Source organism: Nerophis ophidion, linkage group LG18 (assembly GCF_033978795.1).
Source record: "Nerophis ophidion isolate RoL-2023_Sa linkage group LG18, RoL_Noph_v1.0, whole genome shotgun sequence".
In the NCBI taxonomy this organism is placed as follows: Eukaryota; Metazoa; Chordata; class Actinopteri; order Syngnathiformes; family Syngnathidae; genus Nerophis; species Nerophis ophidion.
The window spans coordinates 23,565,414-23,587,329 of NC_084628.1; the positions used below are offsets into that span (position 1 = coordinate 23,565,414).

Here is a 21,916-nt window from a genome sequence, read left to right on the forward strand (position 1 = left end):
TACTGCTTTGCACGCTCTTGGCATTCTCTCGATGATCTTCAAGAGGTAGTCACTTGAAATTGTTTTCCACTTCACAGGCATGCTTTATCAGGGTTGATTAGTGGCATTTCTTGCTTTATCAATAGGGTTGGGAGCATCGGTTGTGTTGTGAATGACAAGGTGTGTCCAAACCCCCTGTTTTTTATGGCTAAAACACAAAATGTGCAATATTTCCTCCCCAAAAAATGTTCAAAGTGGAATATTTGATGTGAAGTAATTGGAGTCTTAAATAGGTCAATAATTCATAACAACAATGCTTTTGGTTCATTATATTTTTTGAGTAAATTACAGTTTAAAAAACTGACTAAAAGGTATTTTGATATCCAAACAGGCCCCATTTATGAAAGGGTTAAAAATAAGTCATTATTTTTCCTTTCAATGCTTAAATTGTAATAACTGTTCGGCATCGTGGTGCCGGGTTCGATTCCTTTGAGGATGCGTCAAACGTGAACACAACAAAGGTAAGATCTTAAGAGATTTATTTAACAAAAAGGGGGCTCTGAACAGAAATACTGGAGCTAATAAAAAACAAACCAAAATCGCTAGTATAAGAACTAGGATATACAAAAAGAAAACTAGACTTTGCACGATGGCACAAAATGTAAAAACAAAAACAATTAGCATGAGAGCTAAGAAAAGGCAGGTGGCTTAGCATATGAGCTAGCGAGAATACACGTACCAAAATAAGCAGTCGTCACTAGTTGCATGTGAGCAAAATTTTATGGACCCAAACTGAACAAAGAAAAGAGGAAGGCTTATATAGGAGGGTGATAATGATAATTAGTAGCAGGTGTGCGGGGACCGAGACTAGCAGGTGGACTGATAAGTAACCATGGTGACAAAGCAAACAGGAAATAAGGAGTCAGATGGAGAGATATACAAAATGGAAAAATAAATAATATGTGTTGATCCGAGCAGAGGATCGCAACATAAATGTCTATATCAATTTCAGTTGTACCTGTCGGTGATATGTTTTTATTATTTCTGCATGTTTCTTTATGTTTTATGCCCTTTTTGTGAAAGAAAATGTTGTTTTATTTGTATGGCAAAACAAACTATGCAATATTCTCCCCAAAATATATTTCAAAGAGAAATATTTAATGTGAAGTAATTGAAGCTTTGAATAGATCAATAATTCATAACATTGATTTTAATTGTGTGAATGCTCCAAAACATTCACACATATAGTTTTCTACAACAAAATTAATCTATTTATTTTTCTACTTCTTCTTCTTCTTCTGATTTCGGCACTCTCTGCCTTCCACATTGTTCATCCGATTCAAACTGTTTCAACTTCAAACTGTTCAGCCTATTTGGGAATCGCCGGCATTTCATTGACAAATTCCAAAAATTCCCAGATTTCCCAGGACATTTTTCCCCAATCAAAATGAATTGGCCATTTTTCAAACTTTCATAATTTTCACATTTTTTAACCTATTCATACCATTTCATCTTCAACACATTCCACCATGCTGGAAATTGAAACTACCTTTTTTCCAAGTTAAAAAAATTCCAGGATTTTCCAAAATTCAAGGTTTTCCAAATCCCTATTTCCACCCTTTTTCTGGCGACTACTCCTTCCACATGTTTCAACCGTTCCACTGTAAAAATATTCCTCTTAATTAGGACAAAAAAATGAAGTTGTTTTTTGAACTGGAAAAATTCCAGGTTTTCATGAAATTCCAGGAATTCCGTAATACCATTTCTCAATTTAACATGTTACTACTTAAACATTTCTCAACCGATTTGAAAAATGTCAACACCAACCATTTCAACTCATTCAGCCCATTCAAAGTTTTTACCATTTTCAAAAAAAATCCTGCTTTTCCCGAAATTCCCAAATGTTTTGGAGATTAACATTGAAATGAATGGGGAATTTTTCAAAGTTCCACAACACCCACATTGTTCATCCGATTCAAACTGTTCCAACTTCAAACTGTTCAGCCTATTTGGGAATCGCGGGCATTCCATTTAAAAAACCCCAAAAATTCCCAGATTTCCCAGAATTCCCAGGTTGTCTGGGACATTTTTCCCCATTCTAAATGAATTGGCCATTTTTAAAACTTTCACCATTTCCATATTTTTCAACCTATTCATACCATTCGATCTTCAACGCATTCCACCATCCTGGAAATTGAAACTACCATTTTTCTAAGTTAAAAAACGTCCACGATTTACCAAAATGTCTGGTTTTCCAAAGCCCTATATTCACCCTTTTTTCTGGCGACTACTCCTAACACATTTTTAACCGTTCCACTGTCAAAATATTCCTCTTAATCAGGACAAAAAAATGAAGTTATTTTTTGAACTGGAAAAATTCCAGGTTTTCCTGAAATTCCAGGAATTCCGTAATACCATTTCTCAATTTAACATGTTACTACTTAAACATTTCTCAACCGATTTGAAAAATGTCAACACCAACCATTTCAACTCATTCAGCCCATTCAAAGTTTTTACCATTTTCAAAAAAAATCCTGCTTTTTCCGAAATTCCCAAATGTTTTGGAGATTAACATTGAAATGAATGGGGAATTTTTCAAAGTTCCACAACACCCACATCGTTCATCCGATTCAAACTGTTCCAACTTCAAACTTTTCAGCCTATTTGGGAATCGCGGGCATTCCATTTAAAAAAAAACCCAACATTTCCAGATTTCCCAGAATTCCAAGGTTGTCTGGGACATTTTCCCCATTCTAAATGAATTGGCCATTTTTAAAACTTTCACCATTTCCACATTTTTCAACCTATTCATACCATTCGATCTTCAACGCATTCCACCATCCTGGAAATTGAAACTACCATTTTTCCAAGTTAAAAAACGTCCACGATTTACCAAAATGTCTGGTTTTCCAAAGCCCTATTTCCACTACTCCTAACACATTTTTCAACCGTTCCAACGTCAAAATATTCCTCTTAATCAGGAAAAAAAAAGAAGTTATTTTTTTACCTAAAGAAATTCCAGGTTTTCACAAAATTCCAGGAATTCCGTAATATCATTTCTCAATTTAACATGTTATTACTTAAACATTTCTCAACCTATTTGCAAAATGTCAACACCAACCATTTCAACTCATTCAGACCATTCAAATTGTTTACCATTTTCAAAAAAAATCCTGCTTTTCCCGAAATCCCCAAATGTTTTGGAAATTAACATTGAAATGAATGTGGAATTTTTAAAGTTCCACAACACCCACATTGTTCATCCGATTCAAACCGTTCCAACTTCAAACTGTTCAGCCTATTTGGGAATCGCTGGCATTCCATTGACAAATTCCAAAAATTCCCAGATTTCCCGGGTTGTCTGGGACATTTTTCCCCATTTTTCAAACTTTCACCATTTCCACATTTTTCAACCTATTCATACCATTCAATTTTCAACACATTCCACCATCTTGGAAATTGGAATTACCATTTTTCCAAGTTAAAAAAAATTCCAGGATTTTCCAGAATTCCTGGTTTTCCAAAGCCCTATTACCACCCTTTTTTCTGGCGACTACTCCTTCCACATTTTTCAACCCACTTCAAAATATTCCTCTTAACTAGGACAAAAAAACTAAATTGTTTTTTTAAGTGGAAAAATCCCAGGTTTTCCCAAAATTCCAGGAATTCCGTAATACCATTTTTCAATTTAACATGTTACTACTTCAACATTTCTCGACCGATTTGAAAAATGTCAACACCAACTATTCGAACTCATTCAGACCATTCAAGTTTTTTTTACCATTTTCCAAAAAATTCCTGCTTTTCCCGAAATTCCCAAATGTTTATGAAATTCACATTGAAATGAATAGGGCATTTTTCAAAGTTCCACAAATACCACATTTTTTATCCGATTCAAACCGTTGCAACCTTAAAATATTCTGCTTGTTTGGGAATTGTGTGCTCGACTCCAACAATTCTAAAAAAAAATTACAGGATTTCCCATAATTCCTTTTTTATTTTTATTTTCCCCATTCAAAATGAATTGTCCATTTTCCAAGTTCCACAATTCCCACATTCTTCAACAGATTCAAACCATTCCCCCTTCAACACATTCAACTCATCCAAGACATTCAAACAACCATTTCCACGTTCAACTAATTTCCAGGAATTCCCGTTTTTTTCTAACCCAATTTCCAACCTTTTTCATTTGACTTCTCCTATTCCTTTTTTCATCCCATTTCAACTGTTCCACCGTCAATACATTTTTCTCAGTCAGGACAAAAAAACAAGTTGGTTTAAGAACTAGAAACATTCCCGGTTTTCCTGAAATTCCAGGAATTCCATAATACAATTCCTCAATCAAAAAACTGTTAATACTTCAACATTTCTTGACCGATTTATACAATTCCAACACCAACCAATTCAGCTCATTCAGGACATCCATGTTCTTAATCATTTTTTTTAAATCCCATTTTCCCCGAATTCACAAATTTCCAGGAAGTTCTCATTGAAATGAATGGTACATTTTTCCAAGTTGCACAATTCCCACATTTTTCGACCGATTCAAACCGTTCCAACATCAACACATTCCACTAATCTTGGACATTCAAACTAACACTCTCCCAAGTTCCAAACCAAATTCCGGTTTTCTTGGAAATTCTAACTATTCAACATTAAAACCATTCCAACATTCAAACTATTCTTACATTCATACAACATTGTATCAGCATTTCAGTTCAACTTCAGCATTGGAGCATTCACACGCAATTACTTCAGGAATTGCCTCATATGGTCATTTATTTTTTGGAGGAATGCGCCGCTTTTTTGTTATTAGTGTGTGAACCGGTTTTATGTTTTTTTTGTAATAGGCCTTACAAAAAGGATCTGCGGGCTGCAAATGGCACCCGGGCCGCATCTAATTAGGAAAGTAAATAGTAAAAACAGTGAGAACATTACGGGTGTTTTTGCATCATGATAAAGTGCAATTGCTCCTGGAAAACAATCCGTTAGAAGTACAAGTGTTTGTGAGAGGAAGGGAGGGGCTGCTAGTTGGACTCCATCATCTTGTCCATTTGCTAAGTGCAGTGTTGACTTCCAATCGGATGGACAAAGATGTGTTGATTATGCTGCAACCTCGGTAACTTTATTGCCTCCATTGTTCTCGGACTTGTTCTTGGACTCCAAATGAAAAGTGGTCTGGCCTTCATCCGCGTCTTTTTGTGTCTCCCAGGCCTGCAGCTTCACATATCATGACTAAAGAGGAGAACCTGGAGATGCAGGAGAAGGAGAGGCACGACCGCGAGGACCAGGAGGACGGGAGGGTCCAGAGGGAGGAGGAGGAACTGACTGAGGAAGAGGAGGATGAAGAAGAGGAGGGAGGGTATGAAATAGAGGAGGAGAGGGAAGGTGGGGAGAGGACCGAGGAGGAGCAGGCAGAGGAAGGAGAAGAACAGGAGGAGGGCTCGGTGGACAGGGAATGTGATCCTGCTCCGGGGACTAAGCCCCTGTCAGTGTCTGCGCTTCCTAGTCCAGTCCAGGAGCCCCGACGTCGAGCTATGGTGCACCCTTCTGCCCAAGCACCCCTTCCCAAAGACTACGGTATGCCGTACCACCTTAAATATGTACTACCCTACATAAATAATGTCATTTACACTTTGGCACATACACACTGTCATACCACTTTTAATATGTACATAAATACTGTGATTTACACTTTCACACATACTGTACATACACTGTCATACCACCTTAAATATTTACTACCCTACATAAATACTGTGATTTACACTTTTGCACATACACACTGTCATACCACCTTAAATATGTACTACCCTACATAAATACTGTCATTTACACTTTTGCACATACACACTGTCATACCACCTTAAATATGTACTACCCTATATAAATACTGCCATTTACACTTTCGCACATACACTGTCATACCACCTTAAATATTTACTATCCTACATAAATACTGTCATTTACACTTTCGCACATACACACTGTCATACCACCTTAAATATGTACTACCCTACATAAATAATGTCATTTACACTTTTGGCACATACACACTGTCATACCACTTTTAATATGTACATAAATACTGTCATTTACACTTTCGCACATACTGTCATACCACCTTAAATATTTACTACCCTACATAAATATTGTCATTTACACTTTTGCACATACTGTCATACCACCTTAAATATTTACTACCCTACATAAATATTGTCAATTACACTTTTGCACATACACACTGTCATACCACCTTAAATATGTACTACCCTACATAAATACTGTCATTTACACTTTCGCACATACACGCTGTCATACCACCTTAAATATGTACTACCCTACATAAATACTGTCATTTACACTTTCGCACATACAGACTGTCATACCACCTTAAATATGTACTACCCTACATAAATACTGACATTTACACTTTCGCACATACACTGTCATACCACCTTAAATATTTACTATCCTACATAAATACTGTCATTTACACTTTCGCACATACACACTGTCATACCACCTTAAATATGTACTACCCTACATAAATACTGTCATTTACACATTCGCACATACACACTGCCATTCAAACAGTCAATCAAAGTTTACTTATATAGCCCTAAATTACAATTGTCTCAAAGGGCTGCACAAGCCACAACCACATCCTCGGCTCAGATCCCACATAAGAGCAAGAAAAAAAATCAACCCAATGGGATTACAATGACAAACCTTAAATGCCACTTTAAATGCACACTATCGTACATAAATACCTCTAATACCACCTAAATGTACGATATCTTACATACTGTTTAACCACCTTAAATGTACTCTAGCTAACATAAAAACTTTCATACCACCTTAAATGCACACTACCTTACATTAAAGCTATCATACCACTTTAAATGTACATACCTTGCATACTGTTTAACCACCTGAAATGTACACTTGCTAACATAACAACTCTTATACCACCTGAAATGTACATACCTTACATCAGGGGTCACCAACCTTTTTGAATCCAAGAGCTACTTCTTGGGTACTGATTAATGCGAAGGGCTACCAGTTTGATACACACTTAAATAAATTGCCAGAAATAGGCAATTTGCTCAATTTACCTTCAATAGATAAATCTATATATATTTTAAAAAATGGGTATTTCTGTCTGTCATTTCGTCGTACATTTTTTTCCTTTTTACGTAAGGTTTTTTTGTAGTGAATAAATGATGAAAAGAACACTTAATTGAATGGTTTAAAAGAGGAGAAAAAACACGAAAAAAAATGAAAATTAAATTTTGAAACATAGTTTATCTTCAATTTTGAGTCTTTAAAATTAGAAATTCAACCGAAAAAAATTAAGAGAAAAACTAGCTAATTGGAATCTTTTTGAAAAAATTAAAAAAAATATTTATGGAACATCATTATTAATTTTTCCTGATTAAGATTAATTTTAGAATTTTTATAACAAGTTTTAAATAGGTTAAAATCCAATCTACATTTTGTTAGAATATATAACAAATTGGACCAAGCTATATTTCTAACAAAGAAAAATCATTATTTCTTCTAGATTTTCCAGAACAAAAATTTTAAAGGAAATTCAAAAGACTTTGAAATAAGATTTAAATTTGATTCTAAAGATTTTCTACATTTGCCAGAATAATTTTTTTGAATTTTAATCATAATAAGTTTGAAAAAATATTTCACAAATATTCTTAGTTGAAAAAACAGAAGCTAAAATGAAGAATTAAATTAAAATGTATTTATTATTCTTTACAATAAAAAAAAAAAAATTTACTTGAACATTGATTTAAATTGTCAGGTAAGAAGAGGAAGGAATTTAAAAGGTAAAAAGGTATATGTGTTTAAAAATCCTAAAATAATTTTTAAGGTTGTATTTTTTTCTCTAAAATTGTCTTTCTGAAAGTTATAAAAAGCAAAGTAAAAAAAATAAATGAATTTATTTAAACAAGTGAAGACCAAGTCTTTAAAATATTTTCTTGGATTTTCAAATTCTATTTGAGTTTTGTCTCTCTTAGAATTAAAAATGTCGAGCAAAGCGAGACCAGCTTGCTAGTAAATAAATGAAATTTATAAAATAGAGGCAGCTCACTGGTAAGCGCTGCTATTTGAGCTATTTTTAGTACAGGCCAGCCGGCGACTCATCTGGTCCTTACCTGGTGCCCGGGGGCACTGCGTTGGTGACCCCTGCCTTACATACTATCAAACCACCTTAGATGTACACTATCTTACACACACACACTGTCATACCACCTTAAATACACTCGCTGTACTTCCCCTTAAAATCAATGTGTGTGGTCCACAGCCTTCACCTTCTTTGACCCCAATGACCCTGCTTGTTTGGAGATCCTCATGGACCCTCACACCACCATCCCCGAGCTGTTCGCCATCGTGCGCCAGTGGGTCCCCCAGGTGCAGCACAAGATCGACGTCATCGGCAACGAGGTGAGAAATCATGCTGGTCGCTGCCTTCATCCATCTGCCCATTAGACGTGGCTAAAAGACCCCTCGTCATATGACCAAATGATGACGGACCTGTGTCTCTGGGTCTCAGATCCTGAAACGTGGTTGCCATGTGAACGATCGTGACGGTCTGACGGACATGACGCTGCTCCACTACAGCTGCAAGGCGGGCGCGCACGGAGTTGGTGAGATGTTGACACTGAACGTCTGCAGTATTTGTGCTCCGCTGGTGTAAACATGGTCCTGATGTATACATGGTCCTGATGTAAACATGCACCCGGTGTAAACATGGTCCTGGTGTATACATGGTCCTGGTGTATACATGGTCCTGATGTAAACATGCACCCGGTGGAAACATGGTCCTGGTGTATACATGGTCCCGGTGTAAACATGGTCCTGGTGTAAACATGCACCTGATGTAAACATGGTCCGGGTGTAAGCATGGTCCCGGTGTAAGCATGCACCTGGTGTAAACATGCACCTGGTGTAAACATGGTCCCGGTGTAAACATGGTCCTGGTGTATACATGGTCCTGGTGTATACGTGGTCCTGATGTAAACATGCACCCGGTGGAAACATGGTCCTGGTGTATAAATGGTCCCGGTGTAAACATGGTCCTGGTGTAAACATGCACCTGATGTAAACATGGTCCGGGTGTAAGCATGGTCCCGGTGTAAGCATGCACCTGGTGTAAACATGGTCCCGGTGTAAGCATGCACCTGGTGTAAACATGCACCTGACGTAAACATGGTCCGGGTGTAAGCATGGTCCCGGTGTAAGCATGCACCTGGTGTAAACATGCACCTGGTGTAAACATGGTCCCGGTGTAAACATGGTCCCGGTGTAAGCATGCACCTGGCGTAAACATGCACCTGACGTAAACATGGTCCCGGTGTAAGCATGGTCCCAATGTAAGCATGGACCCGGTGTAAACATGCACCTGGTGTAAACATGGTCCCGGTGTAAACATGGTCCTGGTGTAAACATGGTCCTGCTGTAAACATGCACCTGGTGTAAACATGGTCCCGGTGTAAGCATGGACCCGGTGTAAGCATGGACCCGGTGTAAACATGGTCCTGGTGTAAACATGGTCCTGGTGTAAACAGGGTCCTGCTGTAAACATGCACCTGGTGTAAACATGCACCTGGTGTAAACATGGTCCCGGTGTAAACATGGTCCCCGTGTAAGCATGCACCTGGTGTAAACATGCACCTGATGTAAACATGGTCCCGATGTAAGCATGGTCCCGGTGTAAGCATGGTCCCAATGTAAGCATGGACCCGGTGTAAACATGCACCTGGTGTAAACATGGTCCGGTGTAAACATGGTCCCGGTGTGAGCATGGACCCGGTGTAAACATGGTCCTGGTGTAAACATGGTCCTGGTGTAAACATGGTCCTGCTGTAAACATGCACCTGGTGTAAACATGGTCCTTGTGTAAACAAGGTCCTGGTGTAAACATGCACCTGGTGTAAACAAGCACTAGGTGTAAACATGCACCTTGTGTAAACATGGTCCTGGTGTAAACATGGTCCTGGTGTAAACATGGACCCGGTGAAAACATGGACCTGGTGTAAACATGGACCTGATGTCTTCTGTGTGCGTGCAGGCGACCCGGCAGCATCGCTGCGTCTCACCAGCCAGTTGATCTCTCTGGGTGCCGACGTGAGTTTGAGGAGCCGCTGGACAAACATGAACGCTCTGCACTACGCCGCCTACTTCGATGTCCCTGAACTGGTCCGAGTCCTGCTCAAAGCTGCCAAACCCAGAGGTAGACCACGCTGTTGGACTGTGTGTCAAACTCATATTCAGTGAGGGCCACATATGACCGTGAGATATATATATATATATATATATATATATATATATATACAGTATATATACATATATATATATATATATGTATATATATATATATATATATACATATATATATATATGTATATATATATATATATATATGATTACAAACGTATTGGTATACCATTTGCCAAGGAAATCTGTTTTTGATTGTTATACTTTTATAACATGCTTTAAAAATGTAAGCCAAGATGACATGCAGATATTTAAGGGTTTCTTTGAAAATAAGCATTTTCATTTCCAGCATATCGCAAGCTAATTTAAATGATTTGGCAGACCACATAAAATAAGGTAGAGGGCCACATTATAATGACTTGGAGGGCCACGATAAATATATGTGGTGGACCACGTTAAATGATTTGGCGTACAACATTAATTGAGGTGGCGAGTCACTTTAAAATGACTTGGAGGGCCACGTTAAATGATTTGGCGGACCACATAAAATGAGGTAGAGGGCCACAATAAAATTAAATAGCAGACTAAATTATATGATGTGGGGGGCCACGATAAAATGATATAGTGGGGCATTTTAGAATTATGTGGCGTGCCACTTTAAAATGAAGTGGTGGGCCACAATAACATTATCAATCAATCAATCAATCAATGGTTTATTTATATAGCCCTAAATCACAAATGTCTCAAGGACTGTACAAACCATTACGTGGCAAATCACAATACAATTATGTGGCGGACGACATTAGATTGATGTAGCAGGTCACTTAAAATTATGTAGCGGATCACTTTAAAATTATGTAGAAAATGATGTGATGGGCCACATTCGAATGATGTGGTGGACCACATTCAAATGATGTGGATGGCCACATAAAATGATGTGGTAAGCCACATTAGAATGATGGTAAATGGGTTATACTTGTATAGCGCTTTTCTACCTTCAAGGTACTCAAAGCACTTTGACACTATTTCCACATTCACCCATTCACACACACACATGCTCGGCAATAACCAGGACCCATCAAGAGCAAATGGTGAAGTGTCTTGCTCAAGGACGAAGCTGGGGATCGAACCAGGGACCCTTAAGTTGCTGGCATGGCCGCTCTACCACCCGAGTCACGCCACCCCCAGTATGAGGCAGGGCACATTATGTGTCATGCCACATTAAAATTAGGTAGTGGGCCAAATTTAAATGAAATGGCAGGCCACGTTACAAAGATAGCGAGGCACATTAGAAAAACGGGCCACATAAAATAATGAAATTGACCACATTGAAATGATGTAGTGGGCCAAATTAGAATGATGTGGCGTGCCACTTTAAATGATAAGGTAGGCCAAATAATGATGAGGCAGGGCACAAATTATGTGTCATGCCACAATAAAATTATGGGACAGGCCACTTAAAATGATGCAGCGGTCGGTCCACAATGAAATGAAGTGGCAGTCCATAACAAAATAATGTAGCAGGTCACTATAAAATTATGTGGTAAACATTAGAATGATGTGGCAGGCCACATTAGAATTATATAGCGAGGCACATTAGTATTATGTGGCGTGCCACATTAAAATGATGCAAAGGGCCACATAAAAGGATGTGGCGGACCACATTATAATGTTGTGGAGGGTCACTTTAGAATGATAAGTCAGAGCACATTATAATTATGTGTCAGTGTGAAATTAAAATTATGGCACGGGCCACCTAAAATAAAGGCCTACTGAAACCCACTACTACCGACCACGCAGTCTGATAGTTTATATATCAATGATGAAATATTAACATTGCAACACATGCTAATACGGCCTTTTTAGTTTACTAAATTGCAATTTAAAATTTCCTGCGTAGTGTCCTGTTGAAAACGTCGCGGTATGATGACGCGTATGATGACGCATGCGTTTGACGTCACCGGTTTTAGCGGACATTTTTTTCGAGCCCGATCCAAGCTATAAATAGTCTGCTTTAATCGCATAATTACACAGTATTCTGGACATCTGCGTTGCTGAATCTTTTGCAATTTGTTCAATTAATAATAGAGAAGTCAAAGAACAAAGATGTAGGTGGGAAGCGGTGTATTGCAGCTGCCTTTAGCAACACAAACACAGCCGGTGTTTCCTTGTTTAAAATTCCCGAAGGTGAAGCTTTACTATGGAACAGAGCGGTCAAACGAACATGGTTCCCGACCACATGTCAACCGGCAGAATTCGGTGAGAAAATTGTTGTAATAAGTCGGCTCATACCATAGTTGTGAGCGGAGCTTGCGTCCTCCTGCAGATGCGTGGCTTCCCTCAGAGACACTGACGGTCACCCCACCCGTGGCCACACCCCTCCGACTTTCAGGTACCATATAATCTCACTAAAACACTAGTAACACAATAAGCAGATAAGGGTTTTTCCAGAATTATCCTAGTAAATGTGTCTAATATCTGAATCGCTCCCACTGCCCTCACCTTTTTTTTTGTTTTTTTTTTGTTTTCGAGTCTTTCACTCTAAATATCCTCATCCACAAATCTTTCATCCTCGCTCAAATTAATGGGGAAATTGTGGCTTTCTCTGTCCGAATCGCTCTAGCTGCTGGTGTCCATGATTGTAAACAATGTGAGGATGTGAGGAGCTCTACAAGCAGTGACGTCACGCGCACATCGTCTGTTACTTCCGGTACAGGCAAGGCTTTTTTATTAGCGACCAAAAGTTGCGAACTTTATCGTCGATGTTCTCTACTAAATCCTTTCAGCAAAGATATGGCAATATCGCAAAATGATCAAGTATGACTAGGGTTGGGTATCGTTTGAATTCAAACGATTCCGATTCCTTGTTTCGATTCCGATTCCTGACAATTCTCGATTCCGATTCTTCTTGTACCATGCCGGGATCAATGTGTCTGCCAGGTAGTCCCTGGAAGGTGGTATGTATTTTGGGTTGAGAGTTTTCACCATATCCCTGCAAATATAAACAATGTTGCTGTTGCTGTTTAGCCCAGTATCAATTAGCTTAGCTCTAACGTTATTGCTTAACTAACCTAAATGTTGGAGATTCCACCTCTGAAAAGGGATGCAGTCTTTTGACTGTGTCCAGTGACCTTTCTGTGGCACTCTTCCGTCTGTGGCACCGACATCTTCCCCTTTGCCGCTACGGTGAACGGAGTACGCTGAACACATCACGGAGCCTGGCTAGCAGGTTGTAATTTGTCTATGAAAAAATATGTGGGCTTATTTGTTAGCTGCCTCAACGTTGGCGCAAAACACATTATTTATTGTATATATATTGTTTTACTTACCGGATTCGGACTGTAGTGCAGTCACCGAGGTGCCACGTTTGGCGTCGGAGCCGGAGCCAGAGGAAGAGGCAGAGGAGGACGGTCGGCGCAGTGCGTCGAAGACGGGACACAAATTTATTTGTACTCCATGAACTCGGAAGTGCTTCATCATGTTCGACGTGCACCTTCCTAAGCACTAAGGACTTCCTAAGTCCTGTCGCACGTGTTACATTTCGCTGATATTTCATTTTTTTAGTAAAATAAAGCCACACTTTCGACCGCCGACGCTCGGTTACATAGGCTCGGCTATGGTAACACTTCCGGCGGTGGGCGCTTCTTCGTTGGTGTTCAGCGGCTTCTTCTTCCGGTCGGCGGACTTATTATTTTTTTCTGGTCGGCGGACTGTGTATCGAAACTAGGAATCGAAATTTAAACTTTTGAACGATTACGGGAGAATCGGAAAGTTAGTCCCGGTTCCAATCGATATTCGATACTCGATACCCAACCCTAAGTATGACACATAGAATGGACCTGCTATCCCCATTTAAATAAGAAAATCTCATTTCAGTAGGCCTTTAAATGGCGGTCCACAATATAATGAAGTGGCGGGACACAATAAAATTATGTGGCAGACCACTTTAGTAAAATGACGTGGAATGTTGTGGCCAGGCACATTAAAATTATGCAGCAGGCCACTATATAATACATTAGAATGATGTGGCGGGCCACTATAAAATGATGTGGTGGGGCATATTTGGTCCCCTGGCCTTGAATTTGACAACCATGCTGTGGGATGTCTGCCCCCCGACAGCAACGTGAGGCGTGGTCTAACGTCTTTTGTTGTCTCGCAGTCTTGAACTCCACGTGCAATGAATACCACCACGGGACGGCGCTCCACATCGCTGCTTCCAACCTGTGCCTGGGTGCAGTCAAATGTCTGCTGGAGCACGGCGCCAACCCTACCGTTCGGGTCAGAACTTGACATCTTACTCTCTCAGACACGTTACATGAAAGTTTTCTCGGAGTCCACTGATGGAGTCTGCGTGCCCCAACTCTTTGTCTGCAGAACGAGAAGGGCCAGGTGCCGGCAGAGGTGGTCCCAGACCCGATGGACATGAGTCTTGACAAGGCAGAGGCCGCCATGGTGGCCAAAGAGCTGAAGCAGCTGCTGCAAGACGCTGTGCCACTAAGCTGCAACCTTCCCAGGGCCACGCTGCCCAACTATGACAACATTCCCGGGAACCTAATGTTGTCCTCGCTGGGGATGAAGCTGGGAGAGCGAGTGCTTCTGGACGACATGAAGGTCGGTAGCACAAAGACTCGATCCTTCGCAGAACCTCGCCAGTCAATAGACCACGTGGTCTGATAACTCTCTGACATAAACGTCTACTTGTCTTTAAGAACGGGACGCTGAGGTTCTGCGGTACTACAGAGTTTGCCAGCGGTCAGTGGGTCGGCGTGGAGCTGGATGAGCCTGAGGGGAAGAACGACGGCAGCGTTGGGGGCGTTCGTTACTTCATCTGCCCTCCTAAACTAGGTAACACCACCACCGTGCCGTGTCCCTGCCAGTAGGGGGTAGAAAGTAGAAACTCCTTTCTGCTCCGCAGGGATTTTTGCTCCGGTGTCAAAGATCTCCAAAATTGTGGACCAGACAGTCTCCTCTGTCACCTCCACTCCCAGAACGCCCCGCATGGACCTGGCCTCACGCCTCGCTGGGAAGACCAAGAAGGAAAAGGAGAAGAAGGAGAAAGGCAAGTATCTTTGGGAGCATGAGAGTCACACCAGGGTAGAAGAACGAGCTCTGACTGTGTGTGTTTGTTAGCAGCCCAGAAGAAAAAGTCGTCAGTAGTCAGTCTGGATCCCGAAGGACTGAACGTTGAGGTCGGAGATCATGTCCTGGTGGCCGGACAGAAGCAAGGCATTGTGCGCTTCTTTGGAAAAACCGACTTTGCTCCAGGTACGTTGGGTTCATGCTAGAGTCCAAAGCCATTTGCATGAGTCTGAAACGGGAGGACATGTGGAGTCCCTCAGGGCTCCGTTTTAAGAACACGTTTGCTTCCTTTCCAAACCAAATCCCTTGCTTGTTCATTGAGGTAGTTGAGAACTCTCAGTTGTATTTAAAATGTTGAGAATCAGACGTGTGCGTCCTGTAGGTTTCTGGTTCGGTGTCGAGCTGGACCAGCCCACGGGTAAACACGACGGCTCTGTGTTTGGAGTGCGCTACTTCAACTGCCTGCCCAAATATGGAGTGTTTGCTCCCCCCTCGCGGGTGCAGAGGTGAGGGCCTTTGCTTTTGACTCGTGTCAAAGGAAGTGCCGTGACAGAAGACGTCTTTTCTCCCAGGATTGGAGGACCTAAAGACGCCTCACAGAAAGACAACTCCATGGTGAAGAAAGTCCACCAGGTCACCAGTAAGTGTTGTCTTCAAGTACAGCGTTTTTCAACCCTTTTTTGAGCCAAGGCACATGTTTTGCGTTGAAAAAATCCGGAGGCACACCACCAGCAGAAATCATTAAAAAAAACGAAACTCGAATGAGAGTAAAAAGTCGTAGTCGCAATTATTGGATATGACTTTAAACCAAGCAGCACGGTGGGAGAGGGGTTAGGGCATCTGCCTCACAATACGAAGGTCCTGAATAGTCCTGGGTTCAATCCCAGGCTCGGAATCTTTCTGTGTGGGGTTTGCATGTTCTCCTCAGTTCAGTTTTAGTTTCGTTCTGCATAGCCTTCCCTAAGCTTCAATGCCTTTTCTTAGGGGCACTCACCTTTTGTTTATGTTTTTACCTGCACACTGCCTCACGCTGTTTCCGACATCTACAAAACATTTAGCTACCGGCTGCCACCTACTGGTATGGAATGGTATAATATGGTTACTCTGCCGAGATTTAGGCAGCACAGACTCTCAACAACAACACATCATTTGCAGACTATAATCACTGGTTGGCAAAAAATATTTTAACCCAAATAGATGAAATTAGATAATCTACCACGACACACCAGACGGTATCTCACGGCACACTGGTTGAAAAATACTGCTCTAGCACATGAAAAGTGTAGACCGGAATGATCAAGGAAGGTCACCCCCACTCGCACAAATCCACGGTACGTCCTCCGTGCGATTGACGTGTTTTGTCCCCTTGCAGTGGCGCAGCCCAAACGTAACTTCAACACGGTGCGTTCTCCTAAAGACCTCACCTCTGAAAGCTCCATATCCAGGTAAAAGCCGTGTGTCGCACGGCTGCCAAGATGGCAGATGTCCGTAGCTCTTCTCTCAACTGCTCTTCCTGTGCTCCAGGTTGCTCTTCTGCTGTTGGTTCCCGTGGATGCTGCGAGCTGAGATGCAGTCCTAACTACGCTGCTGTCCTCCTGCTAGCTAACAATCGCTGTTGTTCGTCCAACCCGGCGAAAGCTTCCTCTCTCCAGCTCTCAGTCCACCTTCTTCTTGTCCTTTCAATCTTTAGTGCCTTGTTGAAATGTTGATCAAACGTTCCTGCTAAAGAACCCCCAATTCTCCACACCAGATACTCTCTCCATTAGCATCTCACCTCCTCGCTTAGCTTGCTCTTTGTTTACTCGTCATTAGCGTGTGATTTTAGCTCCATGTTGTTTTGTTTCGGCTTCCGAGATGCCGTTGTGTGTCAAAACAATTCCAATATGTGCTGCTGACAGTTGGGAACAATAGTTAGCGTCAATCTTCTGCTTTTTTGACGTGAAAACAGAAAATGTTGGTGAAATACGGAAAAGTCCATCTTGTCGCTGCATTGCTTTCTCGTAGCTGCTTTGTTGCTATATTTAGCCAGTATTCAGAGTCCTCGTGCAAGTTTTCCGTAGGTTATAGGATACTTTTGGAGGCTGACGTAAACGTGCGTATCATTCATAAACCTGGATTATGGTCCTGCGTAGTCACGTCTTGATTCTTTTGCCAGCTCTTTGTCCAGGTTGAGAGCAAGACGTGCAATCCCGCTCCGAAACCACCAGAGGCACTGTTTTTCGGCACGTCAACTTTGTTTCGCTTGCCCTTTTTGCTTTGTCGCTACACGATCGATACTGGAAGACACGTACGCGCAAAGACTACGTCACGTCCACTGTCATGGTTACCATGTTTTTTTTTTTAATGTAATCTTTATTCCCATACAAAACAAAAATTAAAGAATATAGTATTTTTTCCAAACCATTCCGATCTTTACAGACTCCCGAACTTAGATTCCACTAAATTAAGTAATTGATCTCCAAGTTGGGGAAGTGATCCCCAATGTGGAGGAGTTCAAGTACGTCAGAGTCTTGTTCACGAGTGAGGGAAGAGTGGATCGTGAGATCGACAGGCGGATCGATGCGGCGTTTTCAGTAATGCGGACGCTGTATCGATGCGTTGTGGTGAAGAAGGAGCTGAGCCGAAAGGCAAAGCTTTCAATTTACCGGTTCATCTATGTTCCCATCCTCACCTATGGTCATGAGCTTTGGGTTATGACCGAAAGGATAAGATCACGGGTACAAGCGGCCGAAATGAGTTTCCTCCGCCGTGTGGCGGGGCTCTCCCTTAGAGATAGGGTGATAAGCTCTGCCATCCGGGAGGAGCTAAAAGGAAAGTTGCTGCTCCTCCACATGGAGAGGAGCCAGATGAGGTGCTTCGGGCATCTGGCCAGGATCCCCCCCGAACGCCTCCCTAGGGAGGTGTTTAGGGCATGTCCAACCGGGAGGAAGCCACGGGGAAGACCCAGGACACGTTGGGAAGACTATGTCTCCCGGCTGGCCTGGGACCGCCTCGTGGTCCCCCAGGAGGAGCTAGACGAAGTGGCTGGGGAGAGGGAAGTCTGGGCTTCCCTGCTTAGGCTGCTGCCCCCGCGACTTGACCTCGGATAAGCGGAAGAAAATGGATGGATAGATCAAAATACAATAATGTCAATTGCAAAGTCCACTTATGTTAGCATGCAGATATAAATTTAAGTAAACGCCTCGTTTGAGAATTTACCATTTCATCAACTTGACTGATTGCCTTTCAGTCATGTCTACCTAAACGGAAATATATATTTTTTTAATCTTGACATTAGCTCTGGGCGACATGGCTGAAAACTGTGTCACGATGTAAGTGTGATATATCGGTCGATATCGAAACTTATTGATATTTTAAAAACGACCAGGAGAAAATATATTACATGTAAACATTTGTATTTAAAACGTGACCTGCCCCTGATTATAATACACTTAGCTTTCTAGGCAGAACGGAAAGGAAATGTCAACACAAACATGGAAAACAGTAATGTAAACAACATTGTAAAATCGCTTAACAATAACCTCTTAAAATGAAGGTGCAAAAATAAACAACATATAAGAAGTGCTTAATAAAGTGTAACAAAATAGTGCAAAGTGTGAAAATAGTTACAGCTGTGCTCTAAAGGGTGAGCGCCTTGCATCATTTACAGACCACAAACCAGCAGGCACAAGACATTGATGCAATGTTGATTGTACAAAAATGTCCTTTAAAACTGACTTCGAAACAACGTTGCAGAATAGTTGTATTTGCAAATTGAGACAATGTTGATGTCCAACGTTGGATCTATGTTGTTGGTTGGGAAATAGCCAAATTGCAATGGTCAAATCAACGTCACAACCGGACATTGAATAAACGTTGTCAAAAAGAATGTTGTTTCAACGTTGTATTTGTGTTGTAGAATATTGGTCGGGAAATGACCAAAATTTAATGGTCAAATCAACGTCAGAACCCAACGTTTTCATAAAGTATATTGTTTCTACGTTATATTTGAGTTGCTCAACGTCAGGAACCTAATTCAACAAGTTCTTGACGTTGTTTCAATGTCTTGTGCCTGCTGGTAATGGTCTGACTACGGTCCGTTTAAAAAAATTCCAAAAAGCGCCATAATGTTGAGTTGACTTTTCCTGTTCAATACACAATTTTCTTCAATTTTTCTTTCCCTACTCACTTCATGCATGGAATCAACCGCCAGACAACAACATGGTGCAACCAAACTTGATAGTTGATACTGCTACTTGATTGGCTGTCAGCGTGTCACTCCCACTGATTAGTGATCACTTCCTGTGTTGCTCGGTTGTCAGAGAGCGAGTTTGTTTCTTCCGACGATAGTAGAAAAAATTAATAATTTTGAATGTATTATCGAACGCATTTTTTGTTGATTTGAATTACGTGTCTATCGCGATGCATATTGATATTCTTTTATTTCCCAGCTTTACTTCATTTCATATAAATGCGAGTCAGGACGTGGACTGATGGAGTCTTCCGGTCCCGATTGTTTAGCGACTAGCTCGTTAGTCTTTCGTTGTGAGCGAACGATGCTAATTCAAGAGAGAGAGAGCGTGTGTTCATAGAGCTGAAACTAATCAATGTGTTACAACAATCACTTTTTAAGAAAATATTGATCGGTGATCGGGGGAGTTCAACCTCCGAACGAGGCATAGACAAGGGATGGCTGACGATGCAAACTAGACCATGGTATTTAAAGTACCACTGATAGTCACACACAGACTGGGTGTGGTGAAATTATTCTCTGCATTTGACCCATTCCCTTGTTTCATCCCCTGGGAGGTGAGGGGAGCAGTGAGCGGCAGCGCTCGGGAATCATTTTGGTGATTTAACCCCCAATTCCAACCCTTGATGCTGAGTGCCAAGCAGCAAGGTAATGGGTCCCATTTTTATAGTCTTTGGTATGACTCGGCCGGGGTTTGAACTCACGACCTCCCAGTCTCAGGGCGGACACTCTAACCACAAGGCTACTGAGCAGGCTAGATTAAAGGGACTTCTAGCAACTTTTAGGCCAGCCAATGGCTACTTGCCTGGCCGAGGACTTGGTTCCCAACACACAAGAACTCGACAGTCGTCCAATGTGTGTCCCGGCATCTGAGTTAGCATTAGCATGTTAGCTAGCCGCAAAGACATCTTTAGTTAAGTCCAACACGACTAAATTATCTTCTTCTCGCTGGCTTCCAGTCTGAAGATGTGTTGGAAAGAGGAAGCCATGAAGCAAACCTGAACCAAAAAGTCTTGAACAGACCTAGTTCTGTGTCACTCCATACAGTGCATCACCAAAACCACTAATCAGCCCAAACAAGAGAGTGTAGTATTTGACGTCTTTGTGTTGCCGCCTTTTATGAAAGCGTATTATAATTATTATATTATTAAGAGTATTATCATCAGCGTTTACACTTTCAATATTTGATCGCCCAACAATCACTGAGTCGCCTTTATTCTTCCTTTTTCTACTCGCTGAATCGAGTCGGTCTCGTCACGTCCTTTTGTGACCGAGGTCCTACGAGGACGCCTTGAAATTAATAATTTTCTTAATTATCATAATCCCCTGTCTGCGTCTCTTTATCAATGTCAACCTCGTTCTTTGGGCCCCTTCATGACACGTGGTCTCACGCCATTATTGACTGCTTGGAGGTCACATTCTGCTTTTTGGCCACCAGAGGTCATTAGTGTGTAGTTATATATTTATAGATCTACTACCATAAATGATATTAACCTGTACACCTGTAGCTCTTGTTAACTTGTTCCAAGGACCGTGCCTATGAAATCAAATGTAGGACTGTCTCGTCTGTAGATAAAACACATTTAGGGTCGTTCTAACATTTATTAACATGACATGAAAGGGACAAGCGGTAGGAAATGGATGGATGTCAGTGTATTTGCTCCTGTACAAGCGAGCAGCCATGACAAAAGTCATCTTGTTTTTGTGTTGACAAATTCGGTCCTTCCCGCTAACTACCTATATACTGTACAGCTTTTATCGTTTCAATAGCCTCACCAAGTGTACTTTTGAGTTATTTTTGTGTTTTTTTTAATCGGTGTCCTGTGTGTGCGTGAGGCGTTGAAAGGAGACGTTGTGACGCAAACATCCAGTCACTGCATGCTGTGTATTTTGTCCAACTCGTCCTGAGCATGGAAATGCATCCAATGACAACTACTGTGCTGACTCGGTCAATAGTCTACTAAATAAACTGATTTGATGTTGCTTTTCTATTTCTTTTTAACCTTATTTGAAGCACGCCACAGTCTCCATGCACAAAAACGGTGCTTCACGATTGTTACTTCACCAAGTAGCACCCCAGAAAACATTAAGGTACAGGGGGGAGGAAGGAGATGGCACGAATGCAGGGACGTCGTTAAGCTCTATTTAATACAATATGTGTGCGACTATGTGTAGTGGTTATATGTTGAGTGTTACCTGGATTGTTGAGCGAGGTGCGGAAGTCCGAGAGGGCAATGCAAGCTCAGAGATCCGGGGACAGGCAGGAGGTCAGGGGCAAGAGCGAGGCGTCAAAAAGTCTGTGTCCAGGCGGGAGGTCGAGATCCAACAGGGCGGGCATGGAACCAGAGGGAATACGGGGAGACGAGACACACAGCTCGTAACCAGGGAACG

The 21,916-nt window shown here is 41.5% G+C and overlaps 1 protein-coding gene across 2 annotated transcripts in view; it reads left to right on the plus strand.

Annotated features, from left to right (window-relative positions):
* clip3 (CAP-GLY domain containing linker protein 3) overlaps positions 1–21,508 on the plus strand; it is a 26,611-nt gene extending 5,103 nt beyond the window's left edge. Inside the window, exons 2-14 of one of the 2 annotated variants that reach the window (XM_061877739.1) lie at positions 5,192–5,559; positions 8,303–8,442; positions 8,552–8,645; positions 10,070–10,231; positions 14,375–14,493; positions 14,590–14,826; positions 14,925–15,060; positions 15,131–15,274; positions 15,346–15,480; positions 15,677–15,800; positions 15,867–15,934; positions 16,667–16,739; positions 16,819–21,508. In XM_061877739.1, coding sequence (XP_061733723.1) covers positions 5,211–5,559; positions 8,303–8,442; positions 8,552–8,645; positions 10,070–10,231; positions 14,375–14,493; positions 14,590–14,826; positions 14,925–15,060; positions 15,131–15,274; positions 15,346–15,480; positions 15,677–15,800; positions 15,867–15,934; positions 16,667–16,739; positions 16,819–16,873 — 1,836 coding nt within the window. In that variant the 5' untranslated portion in view covers positions 5,192–5,210 and the 3' untranslated portion in view covers positions 16,874–21,508. The remainder of the gene's footprint in view (positions 1–5,191; positions 5,560–8,302; positions 8,443–8,551; positions 8,646–10,069; positions 10,232–14,374; positions 14,494–14,589; positions 14,827–14,924; positions 15,061–15,130; positions 15,275–15,345; positions 15,481–15,676; positions 15,801–15,866; positions 15,935–16,666; positions 16,740–16,818) is intronic. The other variant, XM_061877740.1, reaches the window with a different exon arrangement.
* Positions 21,509–21,916: the final 408 nt, after the last annotated feature.